Source organism: Dipodomys merriami, unplaced genomic scaffold (genome assembly GCF_024711535.1).
Source record: "Dipodomys merriami isolate MVZ:Mamm:240054 unplaced genomic scaffold, mDipMer1.0.p SCAF_19, whole genome shotgun sequence".
NCBI classification, from domain to species: domain Eukaryota; kingdom Metazoa; phylum Chordata; class Mammalia; order Rodentia; family Heteromyidae; genus Dipodomys; species Dipodomys merriami.
Window position 1 is genome coordinate 10,766,858 of NW_027203270.1, and position 24,755 is coordinate 10,791,612.

The window sequence follows — 24,755 nt, forward strand, 5'->3', positions numbered from 1 at the left end:
ACATTATGCATTATGGAAAGCTACTGCAGAATTGGCCCCCATCACCACTTTATTCATTTGTTTACAGGTATTTGTTGACAACAGGTTTTTGTTTGTTTTTTGTTGTTGGAGGTACTGGGGTTTGAACTTGAGAGCCTTGAGCTTGGATTGTTATTTTTCGGATATGGTCTCACACTTTACTCAGGCAGGCTTGGATGGTGACTCCTACTTATGCCGTTTGCATAGCTGGGAATAGAGGTATGAGCAACTCCACCTTTTTTTGGGGGGGGGCGGGGGAGGGCGGGGAAGGGTCCCAGAACTAGGGCTTAAACTCATGCTCTCATTCAGTTGTTTGTGTATGTGTACGTGCATGCATTTGTGTGCATGTACACCAGTTCTGGGGCGTGAACTCAGGGCCTGGGTACTGTTCTAAGCTTCTTTTGCTCAAGGCTAATGGTCTACTATTTGAGCCAGAGTTCTGGTTTTTGGGAGGGTAGTTTAGAGTTAATAGTCTCACAGACTTTACTGCTCAGGCAGTCTTTTGAAGAGCAGTCCTTAGATCTCAACTTCCTGAGTAGCTAGGAAGACAGGCATGAGCCACCAGTGCTTAGCAACCTCTCTGAGAAATGAAAATGCTGGGATTTTTAAAGTGTTTAGGAAAGAATACAAACACATTTCATAAGCAAACTATAACAAGGAATTCGAGTCTTAGCAGTTAGTGATTTTAGTTTTTTTTTGTACTTTTGTTATCAGCCTGTTTTACTCTGAATCAACTGAAAGTGCCCTCGTCTAATAATTTATAATTCTCAACTGTAGCCACATACTCTACATAGCTCTTTAATAAATTCATTTGATAATGATTTTTGTTTAGAAGATCAGAAGTCCTGTGTTCTTATTGCCTTTGGAACTCTCCAAGGAACACAGACTCTAAAACAGAAATCCTTTAACTGCTCTAAGTTCCCATCAAGTTCTAAATTTTAACTTCCCAAATGACTGCTTTCTCCTTTATGTAAGTCAGTCTAGAGACATGATTCACCAGCCTTTTCCTTTAATGAGAAATACAATTTAGGATCTTTGTGAATGCTTTCATATGGTTTTAAAGTTTAATAACTTGGATTACAGGCAGTGTAGAAAAAAAAAATCTAAACATCTTTTATAGCATTCAGGATGACTATGAGAAATTAGCCATTTTATGACACTATTCTTGAATCTAGCCTTTTTCTAATGCACTTAATTGCCTACTTGTAATTTTTGTTTGTTTTAAAATGAGCAACATTAGGACATCAACATTTTGAGTCTGGAAAACATATTTTTCACTTTCAGATGTATATGCCAATGATCCAACAATCTATGTTGTAAATGGTAGTTTAAAAGCAAATGTAGCTGGGCATAGTGGCTCATGCCTGTAATCCTACTCAAGAGGCTGAAATCTGAGGATCACCACTGAAAGTCAGCCTGGGCAGGAAAGTATGAGACGCTTATCTCCAGTTAACCATGAGAAAACTGGAAGTGGAGCTGTGGCTCAAAGCGGTAGAGCTCTAGTCTTGAGCAAAAGAGCTCATGGATAGTGCCCAGGCCCTGAGTTCAAGCCCCACAATTGACAAAAGTAATCATAAAGTAGATAAATGTATTATCTATGTTAAATCATTTGTAGATATAGGCAAGGTCTAATTATAGATTCTCTGTGTGTATATATATATATATTTTAATGTAGTCTCACTACATTAGAATAGGCTTTTTTTTAAAGTCTATGACAAAGTATCACTGTTCTAGAGAAGAAAAATGTGATAGAACTGAATATCTTGTGGGTCATGAGACAAGTAAGAACTCATGGCCAGAAGCATATACGATATTCAAATTTTAGTAAGCTAATGCGTTTTTAGTTTTAAGTCTTTGTTCAGACATTCAATAATGTTTTATGTGCATGCAATAAACACATAGGAAAATGTATATTTGTCATGTATTCATGATTTGCTCATCTGCATATTTGTAATAATAAAGCATAGCTTCTAATCAAAGCAAGTAATTTTTACCTAATTTCACTTTCTTTTTTTGGTCATGGGGTTTGAACTCTGGGCCTGGGTGCATGAGACCAGCAATCTACTGCTGAGCTGCCTTCCCAGCCCCATCCTCTCATTATTAACCTTACCAAATGTTTGTCCTCCACCTCAGGATCACTTTGCCAGATGCTTTGAAAGCCTGAAGGCTTTTCAGAAGATTCAGTTACTAGGGGGCTAGGAAGGTAGCTCAGTGGTAGAATGCTTCCCTTATATGCATGAGGCCCTAGGTTCAATTCCGCAGCACCACATAAGCAGAAAAAAGCCGGAAGTGGCACTGTGGCTCAAGTGATAGGACACTAGCCTTGAGCTGAAAAGTTGAGGGACAGCACCCAGGCCCAGAGTTCTAGCCCATGACTGGCCAAAAAAAAAATCAGTTTCTAGGACATTTTCCTTGCCATGTCTTCTCAATCGAAGGAAACCCCGGTGTCTTCAATGAGTCTTTCCACTTGGAGGTCTGACTGAGAAGGCAGCTCAGTTCTCCAACTGTCTCACAGACTGCCGACTGGGCATAAATACCTAGATTCTGGAAACCAGGATGAATTGGAAGTAGGAATGGGTTGACATCTGTTGAGTTTTTGTAAACTACTTCTGGCAGGACTCACAGTGAAGAGTCTAAGTGAACTCTGAGCAACTGTCCCAAAGTTCGTTATTGTTATAGGATGACCCTAAGCCTGATGTCATGAGACTGGCTCTTTTAACAAATACCCTGACAATGTCTACAGGTCAGTGTCCTTGAGGTTTTGTGTAAGTATCTGTGGGCCAAGATATTTTTTTTGGGGGTCCAGTCGTGGGGCCTGAACTCTGGGCCTGGGCGTTGTCCCCCAGCTCTTCAGCTCAAGGCTAGCGCTCTACCACTTGAACCACAGCGATACTTCCGGCTTTTTTTCGTTTTGCTTATGTGGTGCTGAGGAATCGAACCCAGGGCCTCATGCATGCAAGGCAAGCACTCTACCACTGAGCCACCTTCCCAGCCCCTGGGCCAAGATATTTTTATGTAAATAATTTTGTGTTTTTTTAATGGGATGAGCAATCATACTACACAAAAGAATTCAGTGAGTCAGGACAGGTGAAGGACCACCAAATCAGGAAGACTGGTGCCAAGCACTAATGCCTCCTCTATTTCACAGATCACTCTCCCCCCCCCCATCCTGACCCAGGTGTAGAGGAAACAGGCTCCCACTTCAGCCCTTCAGGACACTTTCTAAAGAACCAGTGACAAACACACACACACACACACAAACAACCTTTAATGGAATTTGTGCTCAAATAATATATTACAACAAAAATATACAGAATGTACACAATACAAAAATATTTAGAAACCAACATTGCAGCTTGTGTTTTGTTCTTCCCACTTAACAAGGTCCTCAGAGGGGCAGTTCACAATGGGGCACTGTTTTTAAGGCAGAGGAGAATGGGTGCTTAGTGCTCAACAGCCAGCCCTGAGAGCAACATGAATGATGCAGAAAGAGCTCCCACTGTACCAGGCAATCTACATTATCTACAAACCGAATTGGATGCCTGAGGAAAGATCTGGGTTTAGTGAGCAATGGCTCCCCTAATCCTTTGGGCAAGAATGGTTTGCATGGAAATTGAGAGTCTCATTAGCTGGCAAAAGAGCCTCATTTGGGAGTGTTTCCTAATTACAAAAGGAATGATAGATGGTGCTGTTAAAGTGAAATTTCTCCTTTGAAGGCCTGTTTTTCCCTTCTCCATTTTCTGTGGTTTCTCTCCTGTTTATAAAGATTCTAAAGTTGTCCTGTGGATAAAAGGCCAACCTACCTCCATTGGTCTGAACATCTGCACTGCTTCACATCCCAACATCCTGGCTGGTAGCCACATTTGAGAAAGGAGTGGGGTATGTGAACAAAGCTAGAGGCCTGGTGTTCAAGTGCTTCTAGAAATATACGGATGCAGAAGCAAGGAAACCTACTGAGGAAAAGGCCATACACCAAAAAGCAGACCTTTCTGTTAAGTGACTTTATTGTCCCTATTATGGCCCTGCTTGGGAGGGATGGTCAGGAGAGGGTGGTAGAGATGGGGCCTGAGATGTACAGAGGACTTGCTTCCAGCATCCCAGACTGGGAGAAGAGACTTAACAGGGTAGAAGGTGAAATCCTAACAAAGGCTGACCTTCTAAGTACCAAGCTTGCAGAAGAAAGAAGAACTTGGCCCTGTCCTGAGGAACTGTGGAGTTTCTTAGTTCAAAGCCTGCTCAACTTGTTCCAGACCACACAAGATAAAAACATGGGTGGTAGTCTGCTGACTCCACCCACATCCCAGCAGTCCCTGCTGCCAAAATAGAAGTCTAGAGGGAAATTCCCTGCAGGGCACTAGCGGCTTCCCTTCACCCTAGAAAGTAATAGCACTCTCTGGCTTAGCCAAGGCTGCAGCCTAAAGGAGAAAGTCCTGGCCCCCTTGAACTTCACGGAAATCTTGGCTCTAACTGCAGAGCCTCAATCTCTCCTCCCAAGAATCTGACTCCTCCATATACATTCCTTGTCTCTTCCAGGCAGAGAACAGCAAGCCAGGGACAGAAGTCTCCAGCCTGATACAGCTCAGCCAAAGGGGCCTCAGTGTGGTATTGGCTCCAGTGTAGCAGTACCCTTACATTGGGGGCAGGGCAACCAAGTTGTGGGCAAGGATCAGGGAGGGGTTGGTAGACAATGTGGCGAATGGGCATGTTCCTGGGTAGAAAGATCCTTTCCATATCTATGTCATCTCCAGGCCAGAAGGCTACAGTGGCCATAGTTCCCAATGCCTGGCCTGGCAGACTCCAGATCTCATCACACAAAGGGCTCTGCTGGGAGTAGTGCTGGTGGAAGGCAGTTCCCACATTCCTGCACTTGCTTCTGTATGAATTCTGTCCCTCACCTCCCTGACCAGCAGTTTTATCAGAGGCTGAGAGCCACCAAGGAAGTTGTAAGGGAATATTTTGTCACTGACATACTCACTCTGGGCTTGCAGCAGCATCAGCTAGTGCTAGTTGGAGCATCCCTTCTCTTCCTAGGTGGGAAGAGGCTGCTGGGGATCCTGCTGGGAGTCAGGGCTTTCCCTCCAGATTCCTACCCTAACACCTGGGGTTGTGGGGATATGGACAAGGTCATTCCCTAAATTTCCTGCCTGTGACATGAAGGCAAGGGTGGACTTAACGCTAAGCACCTGAGTCTATGGGCTGCTCTCACCGTGGACAATTACCCAATGCCCAACAATTCTCCAGAGCAATTATCTACATCTGTTAATTTCTTTTATAATAGCCTCACTTAGAATATGGCCTTGGTAGTTCTGTCCCAGCCCCTTTGGCATCACCCCCCAAAAAAGTCCCTTCGATGGGAGGCATTTTTGGATATAGGACCATCCCAGAGGGAAACAGGAGTGGAAAGCAGCTGAGAGGTTTCCTCCTAGCAGCCTAAGAGCCTTTGGTAGAGTCCAACATCTCCCTTCATCAAGAACAGTTTTCTTATACCCATCATGTTCAGGGCAGTGTCTGGAAGGGACAGGAGATGAGAAACACAAGGGCAAGCTGTGCTAAAACAAAATCCAAGACATTGGGGATACACCCCACACCATGGCTCAACCTTCCCAGTATCTTCTCTCCTCCTATATGGATGCCCTGGATGCCCCATACTGTCTCCCCATGCTCTACCTGTTAGGCTCCAACTTGCCTCATATTGTCTTTGCCACTACACAGGCACACACACACATAGGTGTACACACACATAGGTGTACTCTCTCTCTCTCTCTCTCTCTCTCTCTCTCTCTCTCTCTCTCTCTCTCTCTCTCTCTCCATGCCCAAAGGAGAGGCACCAAGTAGAGTCAGCAGCAGAAAGGAAAGAAAGACCCTGAAGTCTACACAGGGCACAGATGTGGGTACTAGTGTGAGATACCAGCACTTTGGATGGCAAAGAGGGAGAAGTTTAAAAATTGGCTCCAGGCTTTCCTCAGAGGCAACTTGATGAAGTTTACTCCCACCACACTGGGCCCTTTCATAGGCCACACTGGCCTTCAGTATCCTTCTGCTATGTTCAGCATAAGCCCTGAAGATCATGTTCCAGCACCCAATTGCAGGCCCAGGAGGAAACTCTGGTTCCAAGGTCAAAGCCAACATAGCCTGCACCAGGCAGGCCTCCTTCTGATCCCAGACTCCTCCAAACCCCAGGCTGTGGAGGGAAACACTGCCTGGCCTGTCAAATCTCTGGGCTGGGAAGAGCTGCCTGGCTGTAGCGACTCTCAGGGCTTCCTCGTGTCTTCAGGGGTCTCTGAATGTGGAAGATGAGGGGAAAGGAGTATGTGGAAGCACTTGGAACATGGAATCCAGCCCTGGGCATGGTTACTCTCACCCTACCCCAAGCATTCACACTGGCCTGATGTCAGAGCAGCCTAGGAAAATATTGACAACACCTGTACCTTGCACCTCCATCAACACCTTTCAGGTGAAAGTCTCCAGTGTCTGCCCAGTATAAACACACTCCATAGCAGCTCAGTCTTCATGCTTTCTTTCTCCCTGGCCTCACTGAGCTGGTGATAAGAAACAGACACAGGTGCTCCCTTCTAGATGCTGCCTCCCCCACCCACCCAGTCCTCCAGCCCCTCAGGGGGGCGGTGGCAGTTTCAAGTCCAGCAGAGTGTAGGCAAAGATGTTCCAGAAGACAGCGAACAGCACAAAGATGGTGTACATGGCCACAAAAATCCACCACAGTGACTGGTCTTGCAGCCTTTGCTCATAGTTCCTCAGGACCACCACGCCCAGAGTGATGCCCACAGCCACGCCACCCAAGTGTGCTACAAAGCTAGGGTGAGGGCATGGGGGATAAGCCGATGGGTGGAAGCGGAGCCACACAGCCCGTCCAAACTCCATACTCACTGAAAGGAGAGGAAGTGTAGAGAAATCACAGGAAGGCTTGAGACAGGGGCTGGGGAGGGGACCACACTCTGGCCATCCTACCCTCACCCCCCTAAATTAATTCACTTTCATGAGGCCAAGTGCCACACATGCACTGGAAGAATGGCAATCAAAGAGACAAACTGTTCTAGAACTGGCATTAAACCAGTAAATGAAGACTTATATGAGATGATTTCTACAGATACAGGGGAGATGGGTGCTGTAAAATCAATACTGGTATAAGGAAGGGGATGCTTCACAGAGTAATGTAGAACAACTCTACCCCCCTTACTCAAGACGTAAGATTTGAGTTTATCAAGAGAAAACCTTGTGTGGGCACTTTTTTTTTTTTTTTTTTTTTGGTGGTGGAGAAGGGTTGGTCTTGGGATTTGAACTCAGGGCTGGGCTCTGTTCCTGAGCTTTTTTTTTGTTTTTGCTAAAGGCTAGTACTCTACCACTTTGAGCCACAGTACCACTTCCAATTTTAGGGTAGTCCATTGGAGATAAGAGTCTTGCCGCCTTTCCTACCTGGGCTGGCTTTTTACTGTGATCCTCAGACTTCAGCCTCCTGAGTTGCTAGGATTACAGGCAATAGGCATGACCCACAAGTGCCTGGTGAGAAGGGCATTTTTTTTCTGTTGGTTGTGGGGCTTGAACTCTGGGCCTGGGCGCTGTCCCTGAGCTCTTCAGCAAAAGGCGAGCACTCTACCACTTAAGCCACAGAGCCACTTCTGGTTTTCTGGTGGTTATGGGAGATCAGAGTTTCATGGACTTTCCTGCCTGGGCTGGCTTTTTACTGTGATCCTCATCTCAGACCCCTAAGTAGCCAGGATTACAGCCATGAGCTACCGATACCCAGCTTGTTTTTTTCTTTTGTCAGTTGTGGGTCTTAAGACTCTGAGGAGAAGGGCCTTCTTGATAGAAGGCACAACTCTGCCCAAAGGCCTTTTGTACCTCTATGGCCAAATTGAATCATGGGGACTCAAGTTTCCTCATCTGTCCATTGATATAAAGTCTCAGCCTCAATGTGGCAGACTGCACTAGTCAAACATAATTCACAACTGCCCAGCACACAGCAATCTATAAATTGTTTCCATGTATTATCTCAGAAACCCTGAGATCAGTGCTTCTGTCCTTGGGAGGGAGGGGTGAAGGGCTACAAGGGTCAAAGCAAAATAGAAACCAACTAACTCTAGCTTCAGCCCAACAAAATTGTGGAATTTCTCTCTTATTCAACTCTAAGATACTGTCAACTTTTTTGTGTGTGTTTTTGTACCAATACAGGGGAGCTTGAACTCAGGGCCTGATCTCTCAATCTCACTCAGCTTACCTGCTTGGCTGGAGCTCTACTACTTGAGCCATGGTTTTAGCATGCATTTTTGCTAGTTAATTAGAGATATAGTCTTACAAGCTTTTCTGCCCAGGCTTTCTTTGAACCATGATCCTCAGATCTGAGCTTCCTGAGTAGCTAGGATTATAATCATGAGTTGCGAGTACCCAGGAAATTATTTTTTTCTTTTCTTTCCTCTTTTTTTTTTTGGTAACTAGGGTTTGAATTCAGAACCTACTGAGCCACACCTTAAGGCCTTCTGTGAACTGTTTAGGGATGAAGGTGGTTCCTTGAGAGAATGAGTTTTCATTCCCCATTCCCTAGGGAGCACTGACAGTAGCTATACTTACCCCATTTCACATACAAGGAAACCAAAGCAAAATTGCTAGATTGCAATAAGGCCCTTTGAGGGAATGCTGTAACCCTTAATTCACCAGAACTTCTCCACACTAACCTCACAAGGAGCCCAGAATTCCCAGGGACCTTATTTTCCTTGGGGCAGAGAGGTATCTTCCACTTCCACTTTAACTGCAGGATGGCCAATAGTCAGTGAAAAAGGAGTAGCTCTCCAACCCCAGTTCAAACTTCTCAGTAGGTCCAGGGTCAACAAAGGAAGTATAAAAGATAATGATTCCCAACACCAAACCAGAACTTTAGTCTTCATGATACTTAAGAGTTAGCTTTTATAAATAATGAGACTCATACTTCTCCTTCCTTCCAGGAAATCAGATAAAAACCAGAGTCTGAGCTGGGCATTGGTGGCTCACACCTGTAATCCTACTCAGGAGGCTGTGATCTGAGGATCATGGTTCAAAGCCAGGCCAGACAATAAAGTCTGTGAGACTCTCACCATTAACCACCAGAAAACCGGAAGTGGTGCTGCGGCTCAAAGTAGAGTGCTAGCCTAGAGCAAAAGAAGCTCAGGGACAGCGCTAAGCCCTGAGTTCAAAGCCCATGACTGACAAAAAAAAGTAAGTAAAAAAATAAAGAGTCTGAACAGACAGACATGGAAGCACTACTCACTCCCACCTCCTTCTCTGTCCCCTCCTTTCCCCTGCTGTCCTGGCTCAAGAGGCTGGGAAAGCTTCGCTGTTACTAGAGAAACATCTAGAAAACATATCCAGAGTGCTCCACAGTGGATCAGGGACAGAGCTGGTTAGTTTCCCTGAAAGCTATGGGCTGAGAGACAAGGAGTGTTGAAGCAAAAGTTGATCCCTCACAGAACTGCACCTCCATCTGCCAGTCTTCATCTTATTCACAAAGCAAGTGGCTTACCCAGGCTGGTTCTAAATTCTGTCTTTCATTTCCTTTTAACTGAATGACCTTCAACAAAGAACTTAACTCTTTGACCCTGCAATTCCCTTCTTGCAAATTGAGATGATACCCTATTTCATAGGCATTTTTGAAGACTAAAGAAGAGGATATGTTCTCTTTTCTCTTTTCTGTTCCTACCTCGGATGCTCTGTCAGACTTATCTCTTACCTTTCCAAAATGAGCCCTGTGGCCTCTTGTCTCAACTCTACCCCTCACACCTCCAGTCCTTTTTTTTTATTTTTGCAGGGTGTGTGTGTGGGGGGGTCAGTCGTGGGGCTTGAACTCTGGGCCTGGGCACTGTCCCTTAGCTCTTCAGCTCAAGGACAGAGCTCTACCACTTGAGCCACAGCACCACTTCCGGTTTTCTGGTGGTTAGCTGGAGATAAGAGTTTCACAGACTTTCCTGCCCGGGCTGGCTTTGAACCATGATCCTCAGATCTCAGCCTCCTGAGTAGCTAGGATTACAGGCATGAGCCACCAGTGCCCAGCTATAATTTATTTTTAAGATAGGATCTTGCTAGCTAACTTTGTCCAGGCTGAACTCAAATTCATACTCCACCCTTGTCTCTCCAATATCTGGGATTACAAGTATATACCACTATGTTGTTTATCTCTCATTATAGCTAAACACAGTCCCAAGCTCCACTCGTCAGTTTTACTAGTCCTCTTGCTGGCCATGCCCACTCACGTACCTTTACTCCTGCTGCGCCTTTACCCAACATGCCCTCTTGTACCTCATCTGACTATTCAACATCTGGCTGTCTTTCACATTCAAACAATCTTTGTAACTAGAACCTCTCCATCCAACCTCCCCTTCATACCCTGTTTGTAGGATTCACGGATTAGAGTTTATAAACCTGCTAAACTCTATTTTTATTTTTTGCCCTTAATAGGGCAAAAACTCACACTTGCTGGACTGGCACTCTACCACTTGAGCTACATCTCCAAGTTGGCATTTTGCTGGTTAATTGGAGATAAAATCTCCAGGACTTTCCTGCTCAGGTAGCTTTGAACTATGATTCTCAGATCATAGCCTCCTGGGTAGCTAGGATTATAGGTATGAGCCATAATAAGCACCTGGCAAAAATGTGTGCATGCAGGTATACACATGTACCATACAATATGCACATATTCTGAAGAGATTCCTGAGTTCCAAGAGAGAATCTCAAAAGTATCACCTTTATGACCCAAAAAGTCATGAAGTTGTTTTCCTTGATATTGATGCTGGTGAATGTATAGTTTATGTCCATAACAAGAGTAAGAAAGGGCTGGGAAAGTGGCTCTGTGGTAGAGTGCTTGCCTTGCATGCATGAGGCCCTGGGTTCGATAAGCAGAAAAAGCTGGAAGTGGTGCTGTGGCTCAAGTGGTAGAACGCTAGCCTTGAGGTGAGGAGCTCAGGGGCAGCTCCCAGGCCCAGAGTTCAGGCCCCAAGACTAACCAAAAAAAAAAAAAGTTCCAAGAAATGAGCTGAGAAGGTGACTCAGTAGTAGAGTGCTTGCCTTGCATTCATGAGGCCCTGGGTTCAATTCCTCAGCACCACATAAGCAGAAAAAGCCAAAAGTGGCACTGTGGCTCAAGGGGTAGAGTGCTAGCCTTGAGCTGAAGAGCTCAGGTCTAGAGTTCAAGCCCCAGAACCAAAAATGAATAAATAAATACACAAACAAATAAATAAAAGATTAAGGCTTAGCAGCAGTGTGGAGGGATGGCTTTACTCAGAGCATCCCTCCTTGTCACCCATCACTAACATGCTCTCGGCCTTTTCTTGACCACAAGCCCCTGAAAGAAAAGTGCAGTGGCATCTCTGTAACCCTAGGACCTGGAGCCAGGATTTTCCCCAGCCTGCTGTCTTCGTACTTACTACAGATCAAGGCCACAGCCATCCGAAGCAGCTTGAACTGGCACTTCATACCCGACCAGTTCTAGAGAAAAAAGAAGAGAAGACTGTTAGTTCCAGATCAGGCTGATCCTCTGCATGTGAGTCCTTCTTACCAACACCTGACATTTAAAGGAATCACCTCCATGAAGTCCTGAATGAGAGTGTTGGGGCTTAGTAAGTGGAACATGACTTAAAGCATGACTGAGATCTGAGGCCATGTTAAATGTAGCCCAGTCACGAGCTTGAGCTGCACTAACAGCATCAGACAGTCTAGATCTAGGGAGATGAGAGAATGTCTGTCTTCCTCTCTGAACTACCTGAAAGTTGCATTAAAGGTTGTGTCCTTCAGGTAACAGGGCACGTAGAACAGCACACTAAGCAAAGTCAAATCAGAACCATTAGGGTGATTAAAAACAAAACAAAACAAAATAAAACCCTGAAAATCCAGCTGCTCAAACACCTGTAATTAATCCTAGCTACTCAGGAAGCTGAGATCTGATAGGAAACTCTGAACTTCCAAGGCAGATAAATAAAAGTACGATTATTTGCCTAACACAAGGATTCTAAACTTCACAAGAGAGTCCATCCCAGGACTTGTTGAGGAGAACCCCTGTGGTATATTCCATGCTGGGTGCCTGTAATCCTTACTATTCAGGAAGTTGAGATCTAATGTTCAAACACCAAAAATGCCAGACATAGTGCTTTGGCTCAAGGGGAGAGCACTAGACTTGAGCATGAAAGCTCAGGAACAGTACCCAAGCCTTGAGTTCAAGCCCCAGGACCTATACAATAAATAAATAATCCATTATTCCACTTATAAAGACGCAGGAACATACTCAGAGCCTGGGACCTTCTTGGAACATATCAGCTTCACGGAAACAAACTACTAGGCACAGCCCAGGGACAACTGTTTCTTCCCACCCACCCAATCTGCCCTTGCTGGCTGCCCCTGGCACTGCTCCAGAGCACAGCTCACTCTCCTTTGAGGTTGCAGCAACACACATAAAACTTCACAGAGGCTAGGGTGACTTCAATCCTGTTACAGAGGTTATCAATGGAGCAAGCAGGGCATGGGAAGTTTCCAAACAGGGAGGAATCCTTCTTGCCTACTTCCTCTTCTTCCCTCATTTTACAATGACCAACTAGCCCTTCTTGACAAAAGGTGAAGTGGGTAATGGCCAGTCCAATCTTTGCTTGCTGACGTGTTGGGTGTTAGAAAGCAGATGGCTGGATAATGCTGTCCTGGCTGGTGTCTGTCCACAGGGGAACCTTGCCAAGAGGCAGGGAAGAAAATGGAGCCTATGCCTCCCTTGGATCCAGCAACCAGACAGAAGGGTGCTAGAGAAACCTGGGCAATCCCTGATGAGCCACCACTTCCCAAAAGGGATACTAGATGCCAAGTGGCCTGCAAGATGCCCCTGTGGTCCCTGTGAGGGCCTGGGGAGAAGGCTAGGAAGGGCTCTTGTGACTGGAAAGTACTTCCTGATATTGTTATTCAAGCTGAGCCTTCTTGTACTTCCAGGGTCTTCCCCCCCCACCCCTTATTTGAGATGGTATCTCTCTTGTGTTGTTAAAGCTTTCTTGCCTCAGCCTCCAGTGTAGCTGGGACAAGGAAGGGGGAGGGAGGGAAGGGAAGGGAAAAGGAGGCAAGAAAGACAGTAGAATGGTACCTGAGCTTCAGTGGCTCAAGCCTGTAAGCTGAGCTACACTGGAGGCTTAGAGGGACTGGGAAGGTGGCTCAGTGGTAGAGTGCCGGCCTTGCATGCATGAGGCCCTGAGTTTGATCTCTCAGCACCACATAAGCAGAAAAATCTGGAAGTGGCACTGTGGCTCAAGTGGTAGAGCACTAGACTTTTTTTTTTTTTTTTTTTGGGTCCGGTCCTGGGGCCTGAACTCTGGGCCTGGGCGCTGTCCCTCAGCTATTCAGCTCAAGGCTAGTGCTCTACCACTTAAGCCATAGCGCCACTTCTGGCTTTTTTCTTTTTTCTTATGTGGTGCTGAGGAATCGAACCCAGGGCCTCAGGCATGCAAGGCAAATGCTCTGCCACTGAGCCACCTTCCCAGCCCTAGAGCACTAGCCTTGAGCTGAAGAGTTGAGGGACAGCGCCCAGGCCCAGAGTTCAGACCCGATGACCGGGGGAAAAAAAAAAAAGAGAGAGAAAGAAAAAAGGAGGCTGATATAAGAGGATGGAGGTTCAAACCCAGTCTGGACAGTAAAGTCCAAGACTCTTATCTCCCAGTAAACATTCAAAAAGCCAGGAAAGTGGGGCTGTGGCTCAAGTGGTAGGGCGCACCAGCCTTCAGTGAAAATACTTAGGGACAGCGCCCAATCCTTGAGTTCAAACCCGAAGACTGGCACAAAAAAAGGGAAAAAAAAGTAGAATGGTGGTTGTTAGGCATTGGAGGAGGAGGCATGGGGAGTTGGCATTAATAGGTATAGAATTTCAGCCTGGGAGGATGAAGTTTTAGAGAGTCATTTGACTAGTAAGTATGCCCTGGATGTGATCCCAACATTACAGAAATAAAACTGTCCCTTAGCTTTTTTTTTTTTTTTTTTGGGGGGGGGGTCCAGTCGTGGGGCCTGAACTCTGGGCCTGGGCGCTGTCCTTGAGATCTTCAGTTCAAGGCTAGGGCTCTACCACTTGAGCCACAGTGCCACTTCTGGCTTTTTTCTTTTTTTTGCTTATGTGGTGCTGAGGAATCAAACCCAGGGCCTCAGGCATGCGGGGCAAGCACTCTACCACTGAGCCAGCTTCCCATCCCTTAGCTTTTTTGATCAAGGCTGTCACTCTATCACTTGAGCCACAGTTCCATTTTCTGTTTTTCAGTGATTAAATGGAAATAAGAGTATCATGGATTGTCCTGCCTGGGCTGATTTTGAACCAGAATCCTCAATTCTCAGTTTCCTTATTAGCTAGGATTACAGGTATGAAACACTGGTAGAGTAATTTTTTGTGTGTGTGTGGTCTTGGGACTTGAACTCAGGGCGTGGGTGTTGTCCCTAAGCTTTTCCACTCAAGGCTGGTGCTTTACCACTTGAACCACAGCCCCACTTTTAGCTTTTTGAGTGTTTATTGGGGATAAGCATCTCATGGACTTCCCTGCCTTGGCTGGCTTTGAATTGCAGTCCTCAGATCTCAGCTACCTACATACCTAAGATTATAGGTATTAGCCACTGATGCCCAGGCAAGGTAATTTTTTTTTATTGTGAAAATATTGTACAGAGGAGTTACAATTACATGGGCAAGATAATGAGTACATTTCTTATCAAGCATTGTAGCCTCCTCCTTTGTTTCCCCTTTGGTATTTACTTTTGAACTAAGGGCCTAGTGCTTGCTAATTAGGCATGCTACCTACCACTTAAGCCACTCCCCCTTTTTAGTTTTAACTGTTTTTCAGGTCAGGAGGGTCTTTTTTTTTGGTCGATCATGGGGCTTGAACTCTGGGCCTGGACCCTGTCCCTCAGTTCTTCAGCTCAAGGCCAGCGCTCTACCACTTGAGCCACAGCACCACTTCCGGTTTTCTAGTGGTTTATTGGAGATAAGAGTCTCATGGACTTTCCTGCCTGGGCTGACTTTGAACCGAAATCCTCAGATCTCAGCCTCCTGAGTGGCTAGGATTACAGGCCTGAGCCATGGGCGCCCAGCAGGTCTTATGTTTTTGCTTGTGCTGGTCTCAGACCTTAATCCTTCTACCTATATAGCCTTCCAAGTTGCTGGGATGACAGGTGCACACTACCACTTCGGGCCTGTTCACTGGGAGAGGTCTTGCCAGGACCCTGTCAATCTCAACCTGCAGAGTAGCTAGATTACAGGAGTAAGCCATTATACCCAGCTTAAGATGGTAAATCTTAGGTTATATACACTTATACAATTACAAACATAAGTGATATTAACATCTTTTTTTTTTTTTTGGTTAGTCATGAAGCTTGAACTCTGGGCATTGGCATTGTCCCAAGCTTTTGTGTTCAAGGCTAACAATCTACCATTTTGAGTCACAACACCACTTCAGTTGGTGATAAGAATCTCATGGACTTGGGCTGGGAAGGTGGCTCAGTGGTAGAGCACTTGCCTTGCATGCATGAGGCCCTGGGTTTGATTCCTCAGCACCACATAAGCAAAAAGAAAAAAGCCGGAAGTGGCACTGTGGCTCAAGTGGTAGAGCGCTAGCCTTGAGCTGAAGAGCTGAGGGACAGCGCCCAGGCCCAGAGTTCAGGCCCTATGACCGGACCAAAAAAAAAAAAAAAAAAAAAAAAAAAAGAATCTTATGGACTTTCCTGCCCCAGCTGGCTTTGAACCATAATCCTCAGATCTCAGCCTCTTGAGGAGCTAGGATTACAGGTGTGAGCCACCAGCACCCAGTTCTAATACCACTTCTAATATCCCTTTTCCTTATAAACTCTGCAAATACCTCAAGTGAAAGCAGTATCACCTTCAAAGCCCTGAGCACTGTATCCTAAGTCACTGTAAAGCAAGGTAAGTAAGAATGACACAGCTGCTACCCCTTAGCTTGGGGTCCTCTTGCCTCTGTGCAGAGATTTTAAGATTGATCTAGGAACAATCTTAAGAAACCCCATTCATACTTTTGGCTTGGCATAGCCGTCAGTGGGATGGCTCAGCACTCCTTTTTTTTCTAGTGTCCTCATGTAAGTATTTGAGATAATAGTACCTATGTCAGTAACCTATCTTATCAGGCATTCTGAGGGTGAAATGAATGTATAAAGTATCAGATCCTGAAACATCAGTCATATAAGGGTTTAATAGTACTATCTAGACCAGGAGCAAAGATGGTGAGTTCACTCTATAGAATGTCTTAAAAAAAAAAATTGGAATCCAACGTCAGGACTGGGTGGTGGTACATGCTGGTAAATAGCAGCACTCAGGAGGCAGGGGCGGGAGGACCAAGAGTTTGAGGCTAGCCTGGGCTACTTCCAGTCAGTCTGGCCATGAAAACATGTCTCAAAAAAAAAAAAAAGGAATCTAGAAGACAAAGCCAAGGAGCTCCCATTTTATCAAAGCTCCTTGGACAGTTTCATGAGTTTACAAACAAGCCTGGCCCTCTGCAGAAGCACCAAAGTGCACCAGGCAGATCCAGTCCAACACCCTCTACCCTCACCTCAGGGAAGAAGAAACAGAGGATCCAGCAGAGCTAGTTCAAGGTCAGAGTGAATCTGACTCTGTCCATCACCCTTCCGAGACCCATGCTGTCTACTAAGCTGCCCCCAGAGCTGACTGCCTATAATAACTGACAGTCTCCCAGCAGATGAGGGGTTAAACTAGAAAGTCACTCCTTCCCACCAGCTGCCTTATTTCCCCTGAACCACCATTCCCTCCCATAATATGAACCACCAAGAGAGAAGAAAAAGAAGAAATCACACTCAGCCAGCACTACTGCTGCTATAAATGTGGAAGCCTGCAGGCCCCAGGGGAATGCAGACATTTTCCAAGTCCTTTAATTTTACTCTTTCCCAGATCCTTGAAGGGTGAGATAGTAACTCAGCCACACCAAACAAGTTGGTAACCAGTCACCTGGCATCTTGCTAACTAGATCAGTTAGGAACTCAATAGTACAGTGTTTACCTAGCATATTTGTGAGGCTACTAGAAGGAAGGAAAGAGGAAGATATAGAGAGACAGAGAGAAAGAGAAAGAAAGTGATAAAGGGAGAGGAAGGAGATAAAAGACAGACACAGAGAGGTAAGAGGCAGGAGATAGGGAATTTTTTCATTCTAATATATCATGCTATACCCCTGGTAGAAACCATTTCTTTCCAAGAAACTCAAGAAAACCGAACACAGGAAATATGAAAGCATGATATAGGTAAATCAGGAAGTGATTATCCTCCAAAAGGTTTTCATCTAATTATATAAGCCTTGTAAGAGATCTTTGGTGTCTTTTAAACAACTATCATTCCTTGTGCCTTGACAATATGATACAATTTGCAAAAATTCAAATCTCAAATATTTTAAAAAACCATCTAACCGCCGGGCGCTGGTGGCTCACGCCTGTAATCCTAGCTACTCAGGAGGCTGAGATCTGAGGATCAGGGTTCAAAGCCAGCCCGGGCAGGAGAGACCGTGAGACTCCTATCTCCAATAAACCACCAGAAAACCGGAAGTGGCGCTGTAGCTCAAGTGGTAGAGCGCTCGCCTTGAGCTGAAGAGCTGAGGGACAGCGCTCAGGCCCAGAGTTCAAGCCCCACGACCGACAAAAAAAAAAAAAAACCATCTAACCGCCGGGCGCTGGTGGCTCACGCCTGTAATCCTAGCTACTCAGGAGGCTGAGATCTGAGGATCACGGTTCAAAGCCAGCCTGGGCAGGAGAAACCGTGAGACTCCTATCTCCAAAAAGCCACCAGAAAACCAGAAGTGGCGCTGTAGCTCAAGTGGTAGAGCGCTCGCCTTGAGCTGAAGAGCTGAGGGACAGTGCCCAGGCCCAGAGTTCAAGCCCCACCACCGACAAAAAAAAAAAAAAAAGAAACCATCTAACAGACAAAGGAAAGTATAAGTAAATATTCTGCATATTTTAAAATGGAACTCTGGTCTACGGACTCCAGTAGCAGGCAACTAATAAATTATTCAATTAAGTGGATCTTTATATTTCCAGTGTTTAAAATAAGAAATCTTGATTGCAGGTCTTTTTTGCAGCCCAGATATTTGGTCGACCTTAATTCTTTTTTTTTTTCTTGTTTGTGTGGTACTGAGGAATTGAACCCAGGGCTTCATGCATGCTAGACAAGCACTCTACCACTAAGCTACATTCCCAGCCTTCAACCTTAATTCTTTGATATAAACTATCAGCTTTTGAAACTTTTTTTAAAGAAAAAAAATAAGACATGTTTTTGCTAGGTGTTGGTGGCTCATGCTGTAATCCTAGCTACTCAAGAATGTGAGATCTGAGAATCAGAGTTCAAAGCCAGCCCAGGCAGGAAAAAGACATAAAACACCCCAGCCTTCCCCAGTATTGAGCCTTTGAACTCAGGACCTTGTGCTTGCTAGGCAAGTTCTCAACAACCTGAATCATGTTCTCAATCCTTTTGCTTTTCAGCTTAATTTTCAGATAGTATATCAAGTTATTCTTGTCAGGGCTGGCCTTCAACCATGATCTTCATCTAGAATACCTGAGGATTACAGATATGTACCACCATGTCTAACAATCTATTTTTCTTTTTTGGCTATACTGGGGTCACACACAAGCCTTTTTTCTTTTTTTTTTTTTTTTTTTTTTGTCGGTCGTGGGGCTTGAACTCTGGGCCTGGGTGCTGTCCCTCAGCTCTTCAGCTCAAGGCGAGCGCTCTACCACTTGAGCTACAGCGTCACTTCCTGTTTTCTGGTGGTTTATTGGAGATAGGAGTCTCACGGTTTCTCCTGCCCGGGCTGGCTTTGAACCGCGATCCTCAGATCTCAGCCTCCTGAGTAGCTAGGATTACAGGCGTGAGCCACCAGTGCCCGGCTGCTTTTGTTATTTTTCAAGTAGGGTGTTTATGCACAGGTTGGACTGGCTCACAATCCTACTTACACCTCCTGTTTGGCTGGATGACAAATGTGCTTGTCCACCACATTGAACTTTTATTGATTGAGAAGGGGTCTTGGAAACGTTTTGCTCATGCCTGGAAGTTTAATCTTCCCAATCTCTGCCTTCCAAAATGGGCAGGGGGCTGGGAAGGTGGTTCAGTGGTAGAGCACTTGCCTTGCATGCTTGAGGCCGTGGGTTCGATTCCTCAGCACCACATAAGCATAAAAGAAAAAAGCCGGAAGTGGCGCTGTGACTCAAGTGGTAGAGCGTTAGCCTTGAGCTGAAGAGCTGAGGGACAGCGCCCAGGCCCAGAGTTCAGGCCCCACGACCGGACCCCAAAAAAAAACAAACAAACCAAAATGGGCAGGATTATAAGTGAGAGCCACCCTACCTGGTTTTCTGTTTGTTTGCTTGTTTGTTTGTATTTTCTTTTTTGCCTGTGCCAGTTATGGGGCTTGAACTCAGGGCCTAGGTGCTGTACCCGAGCTTTTTCATTCAAGGCTGGTGCTCTACTTCTTAAGCCACAGCTTCATTTCTGGCTTTTTGTTGGTTTACTGAAGATAAAAGTCTTTCAGTTTTATCTGCCTCTGTTGGCTTTAAACTGAGATCCTCAGATCTCAGCCTCCTGAGTAGCTAGGATTATAAGCATGAGCCACTGGCAGCTGGCCATTTGTCTTTTTGAGGCAAAATCTTGACAGGGTCAAGCTTGGCATTAAACTTACAATTCTCCTGCTAAGCTTCCTGAGTACTGAATTACAGGGGTACCCTACCATACCAAGTAAGACATATTTTCATTTAGGGTAGCAAAATGTCTCATTTAAACAGTTCTGAGAACAGAAATACTAACCACTTTTTTTTTTTAAATCATGTATCTGGAGCCAAAACAACAGATTTTTTTTCAGTATAGACATCAGGCAGAATTTATAGCTAAAGGAATTCTATATAAAAACACAGCCAGGGGGCTGAAAGGTTGCTCAGTGGTAGAGTGCTTGCCTTGCAAGTACGAGGCCCTGGGTTCGATTCCTCAAAACCCCATAAGCAGAAAAACCAGAAGTGGTGCTGTGGTTCAAGTGGTAGAGCACTAGCCTTGAGCTGAAGAGCTGAGGGACAGTGCCCAGGCCCAGAATTCAAGCCCCACGACTGACCCAAAAAAACAAAAACGCACACATAAACACATGTGTGTGTGTGTGTGTGTGTGTGTGTGTGTGTGTGTGTGTGTGTGTGTGTGTGTGTGTGTGTGTGTGTGTGTGTACAAGGGGGATCTCACAGTTGTATGGTGATTTGCATTCAAGTCTACTATCCCACATCTTAACAACTGCCTTGTGAAGATGAATTACAGATGAGAGCAGCTGGGCTCCACAATTGTGTGTGACCCACTCAAATATTAAGATGGTGACTAGGTTCTCAAATCCAGTTCCTCTGAATATTTAATTCATAGTTTTTCTGCCTTCTGCTCTGAAAGGTGTTATGTACAAACATAACACTCTAAATCTTCATTCTAACGAACTAAGCAACTCAAGAGCAAAGATGGGAGCGAGGGAATGAGAGGGAAAGAAGGAACAGCTTACACTAAACAAAAGGGAGTACATATCACCCGATGTAGGAGAAATAGTTGTATTGTCAAAGCTCATAGAGTTCACAAACATTATAGACCATGATGATAATTTGCCTCATGAAGGTTAAATGTGTTTTTGACGTTAAGTATCACTATCTCACAATACAGTGAAATTTATATAACCACTTAATCTCAATAAGAAATATTTTAAACTATAAATAAATAAATAATAAATCTTCATTCTAGAGTTAAAGACAGTTTTAGGCTGATCCATATGAAATTGCTGACATTCAAGTGTTTCTGGGAGCTCAGTGACAATGGCTCATGCCTATAATCCTAGCTACCCAGGAGGTTGAGCTCTGAGGACTGAGGTTCAAGGCCAGCCAGAATAGAAAAACGATATGAAATTCTTTTCTCCAATCAACTACCAAAAAGCTGCAAGTAGAGCTGTGGCTCAAATGGTAGAGTACCAGCCTCGATTTAAAAAAAAAAAAAAGAAAAAGCCGGGCGCTGGTGGCTCACGCCTGTAATCCTAGCTACTCAGGAGGCTGAGATCTGAGGATCGCGGTTCAAAGCCAGCCCGGGCAGGAGAGACCGTGAGACTCCTATCTCCAATAAACCACCAGAAAACCGGAAGTGGCGCTGTAGCTCAAGTGGTAGAGCGCTCGCCTTGAGCTGAAGAGCTGAGGGACAGCGCTCAGGCCCAGAGTTCAAGCCCCACGACCGACAAAAAAAAAAAAAAAAAAAAAAAAAAAAAAAAAAAGATAGTGACAGTGCCCAGGCCCTGAATTCAAGCCTGGGTACCTGACACATATTAGGCTACAGATCATATGGTTAGTTCAATACATCTCTGAATTGCCCAGCACTGAGGTAATTTGGGTAAAGTTGGCCCCTTGACAAAGGGACAGTGACTTTCCTAATGAGAAAGCACCACACATATTTCTAGAGAAGGTTATACACCCCGGAGCCTGCCTACTGCTCTCAGGAGGCAGGGAAAGCTGCTTGTTCTGGGAAGGCACTGAGACAGGGAAGGGCTCAGAAGGACTGCTCGTGATCACCACAGCCACAGGTCATGGGCTACTTGTCAGACCAAAGTATGAACTGGAGCAACACTGTTTCCACACCTCCCCTCTGTCCTGATCCTCAGCCTTAGGTAGACTATCTGCCCACTGAGAATTTCTGGGACATCAGGGCTATTTCTATGAGATTAGGAGGGTGGGACTAGGGCATCTTTCGGAACTTCTCTTTCTCCCTTCCCATATTCTTGATCTGTGGCATGTGTTCCCCCACCCCATTCGCATCCACATCTTGGAGGAATGGGAGGGAGGAGGTCAGTCCTTCCTTTCCTACAGAGAGGAATTGGGGCAGGGGGAGGGGGAATGGAGGAGGAGGAGGAATTCAGAGGAAAAGCTGTGTCTGGGGAAAGATGTGGCACTGATACAGAATGACCCATTTAAAAGGGCTATGTGAGGCAACCTGGGCTCATGGGCTTTCAGAGACTGAACTCATGTGTGTGTGTAATATACATGGATGAACACACATTCCACCTTCACATTCACACATGCAAACTGTACCCATAGTCACTGAAAGTTGCCAAAAAATTCAGGCCAGGAGCAAGTGTAATTACTCAGTGTCTGCCTACTCCATTTACAAAGGGGACATTTGGGAAAAGAAAAGTGTGTGTGTGTGTGTGTGTGTGTGTGTGTGTGTGAAGGTGTGTGTGTGTGTGTGTGTGTGTGTGTCTGTGTGTCTGTGTGTGTGTGTGTCCGTCCAGTGAGAACTGGACTGCTCAAGAAAATACCAGTACTCAGGAGGCTGCTGCAAGAGGACTGTAAGCGAGGCTCTGTACAATCAAACAGTGCCACAAAAGCCATGTGGGGATAGACAGGATAAGGAGGGGTGGGGAGGAGGAGCCTACCTACTTGTCCTCCCTTCCCTTCCCTCCCCTCCTTCCCTCCTCTCCCTCTGTCCCCTTCTCTTTGTGTCTCCCAACCTCCTTCCTCTTAAGTTAATGGGCACCATTGAGCACAAGAGCAGCCTTAGCCAGGAAGAGTGTCAGAACTATAGGCTCCTAGGCCAGGAGGAACATGAGGCAGGGCAACCACACCCCACCAGACTCAGATTTCCTCCATACTCAGACTTCCATCAAAACAGGTGGCGCTTCATCATCCCCCATCAGACTCATTCTTTTTTTTTTTTAAATTTTCTTCCTTCCTTCCTTCCTTCCTTTCCTTCCTTCCTTTCTTTCTTTTGTGAGGAGTGAGAAATTAACTTTACATGGTTATGTTCATTTTCTCTCACTTACTGCCTATCATTCATTTTTACAGATTTAGAAACTGAGGCACCAAACAGTCAGTAACTGGTCTAAGGTCACCCTTTAGGAAGTGGGCTCTGTAGACCATACTCCTACACTGCCCATCATTGTATACCACCATTGTGAGGGGCTGGTGCATGGGAACCACACTTGAATGGCTGTCAGAACTTTTCGACTGAAGTCCTGATTATATATAACCTCAATGTGAGTTTGGGTGATCACTTTACTCCTCAAAGCCTCTTTTTTTCTACTTGAGAATTTGAGAGAGGTAATCTCTAAGGTCTTCTTATTTAACCATCTATGGCAAACAGGAATTTCAATGACACGCATACCAGTGGCCAATTTTTTTTTTTGTCAGTACTAGTATTTGAACCCAGGGCATCATGCTTATTCAGTTAACTTGTGCTCAGCTTCTAATGACTAAATGTTAACATGTTTTAAAATCACCAAGTAGGAAATAGGTAGAAGAATGAGACAGATATATTCATAGGCTATGCCATGATTAGAGAAAATGTGGACAGGTACAGGAGGGTCCCAGTTAGAGTAGGCCTGCAGAGGGGGAGGAGTGCATGTAAACCTTGTAAACAAGCAGGTCTGCCTAGGCTGGGCCAGCTCTAGTAGTGTAATGGTCAGGTCCAGCAATGACAGAGAAGAGGCAAGGAAGAGAGCTGTAGGAACAGGAATGACTCACCATGACAATGTTGGCCAGATGGGCAGAGACGAGAGCATACACCCCTCCAGAAGAGCCCACAACAGGGGCAGTCATGTCAGCCACAGACACAGCCAGAGACCCTAGTATAGAAAAATGGAGAGTTGTCAAGAATATGGGGCTCAGCTATACCTGAGTGGGAAGACTCCACAGCAAAAGCCTCCATCTCTTCCTCCTTTGATACCAACGTTGCCTTGGATTTCCCAAAGAATTAGTTTATGGTAGAAATTAGCACTTGACTCAACTTTCACACTTTACACAAGGGAATGCAGGATTTAAAGAAGGAAAAAGTGAGCCAAGAGTGGGTGGCACACCTGTATTCTTAGCACTCATGCAGAAGGATTATGAGTTTGAGGCCAATCTGGGCTACAGTCAAGCCCAGTCTCAAAAGAAGAGGGAAGAAGGAAGAAGGAAGAAGAAAGAAGGAAGGAGGAGGAGGAGGAAGAGGAGGAAGAAGAGAAGAAGGAGGAGAAGGAAGAGGAAGAGGAGGAGGAACAGGAGGAGGAGGAAAAAATGTGTGATTTGCTCAAAGGGGGTCCTGAGTTATAACCTAGATCACCTGCCTCTCTACCTGACATTGTGCTGGTACAGGGTTCTGAAGTAGAAACAACAAAAACAAGTGACAGTAGTTACCCAGAACGAACTGGCTACACACAGGCAGTGCATGGAAGGCACTGGGCAAGCATTTTACATCTATTCCTCCCTTCCACCCTCAAGCAGAGAAAAGAGAAGAATCTGAGCCAAGTATCCTGGTAGTGCTAGAAGTAGGACTTGAGTCCATTCTGCCTGATACAAAACTCATGTTCTTTCTTTTTTCTTTTTGGATAGAACCCAGGGCCTCACAAATGCTAGGCAGGTACTCTACTGCTGAGCTACATACCCAATCCAAAATGTGTGTTACTGATCAAAGCTCTCAAAAGTAGGCACCCCCCTATACAGACACTTCTACCACTGTCCCCTTTACGCAGCTGTATCTAGAAAGCACCATCACTCCCCATCACCCTGTAGTTGAAAAAGCACAAAAGACCAACAGGATCCCAAGTGGGGACTTTTCTGGAGGAAAAAAATGTCCTTGAAAAGTTCTTAGGAAGATACAGATGATGTCATACTGTCTGGGGGAAAGGGAGGCCTATGGCTTTTGGTCTAGGGGATGACAAAATTTTGCTCTGGAAGGAAAGCTGGGCAGAGAGGAGATGGGAAATTTATTGTTCTGGTCTTATTTA

The 24,755-nt window shown here is 45.4% G+C and overlaps 1 protein-coding gene across 2 annotated transcripts in view; it reads right to left on the reverse strand.

Moving 5' to 3' along the window:
• Nucleotides 1-3,291: 3,291 nt before the first annotated feature.
• Nucleotides 3,292-24,755, reverse strand: part of Rhbdl3 (rhomboid like 3) — a 55,711-nt gene continuing 34,247 nt past the window's right edge. For both annotated transcript variants that reach the window (XM_070027231.1, XM_070027230.1), the window contains 3 exons: nucleotides 23,515-23,615; nucleotides 11,424-11,484; nucleotides 3,292-6,902 (listed from right to left, as the gene is read on the reverse strand). In XM_070027231.1, coding sequence (XP_069883332.1) covers nucleotides 6,631-6,902; nucleotides 11,424-11,484; nucleotides 23,515-23,615 — 434 coding nt within the window. In that variant the 3' untranslated portion in view covers nucleotides 3,292-6,630. The remainder of the gene's footprint in view (nucleotides 6,903-11,423; nucleotides 11,485-23,514; nucleotides 23,616-24,755) is intronic.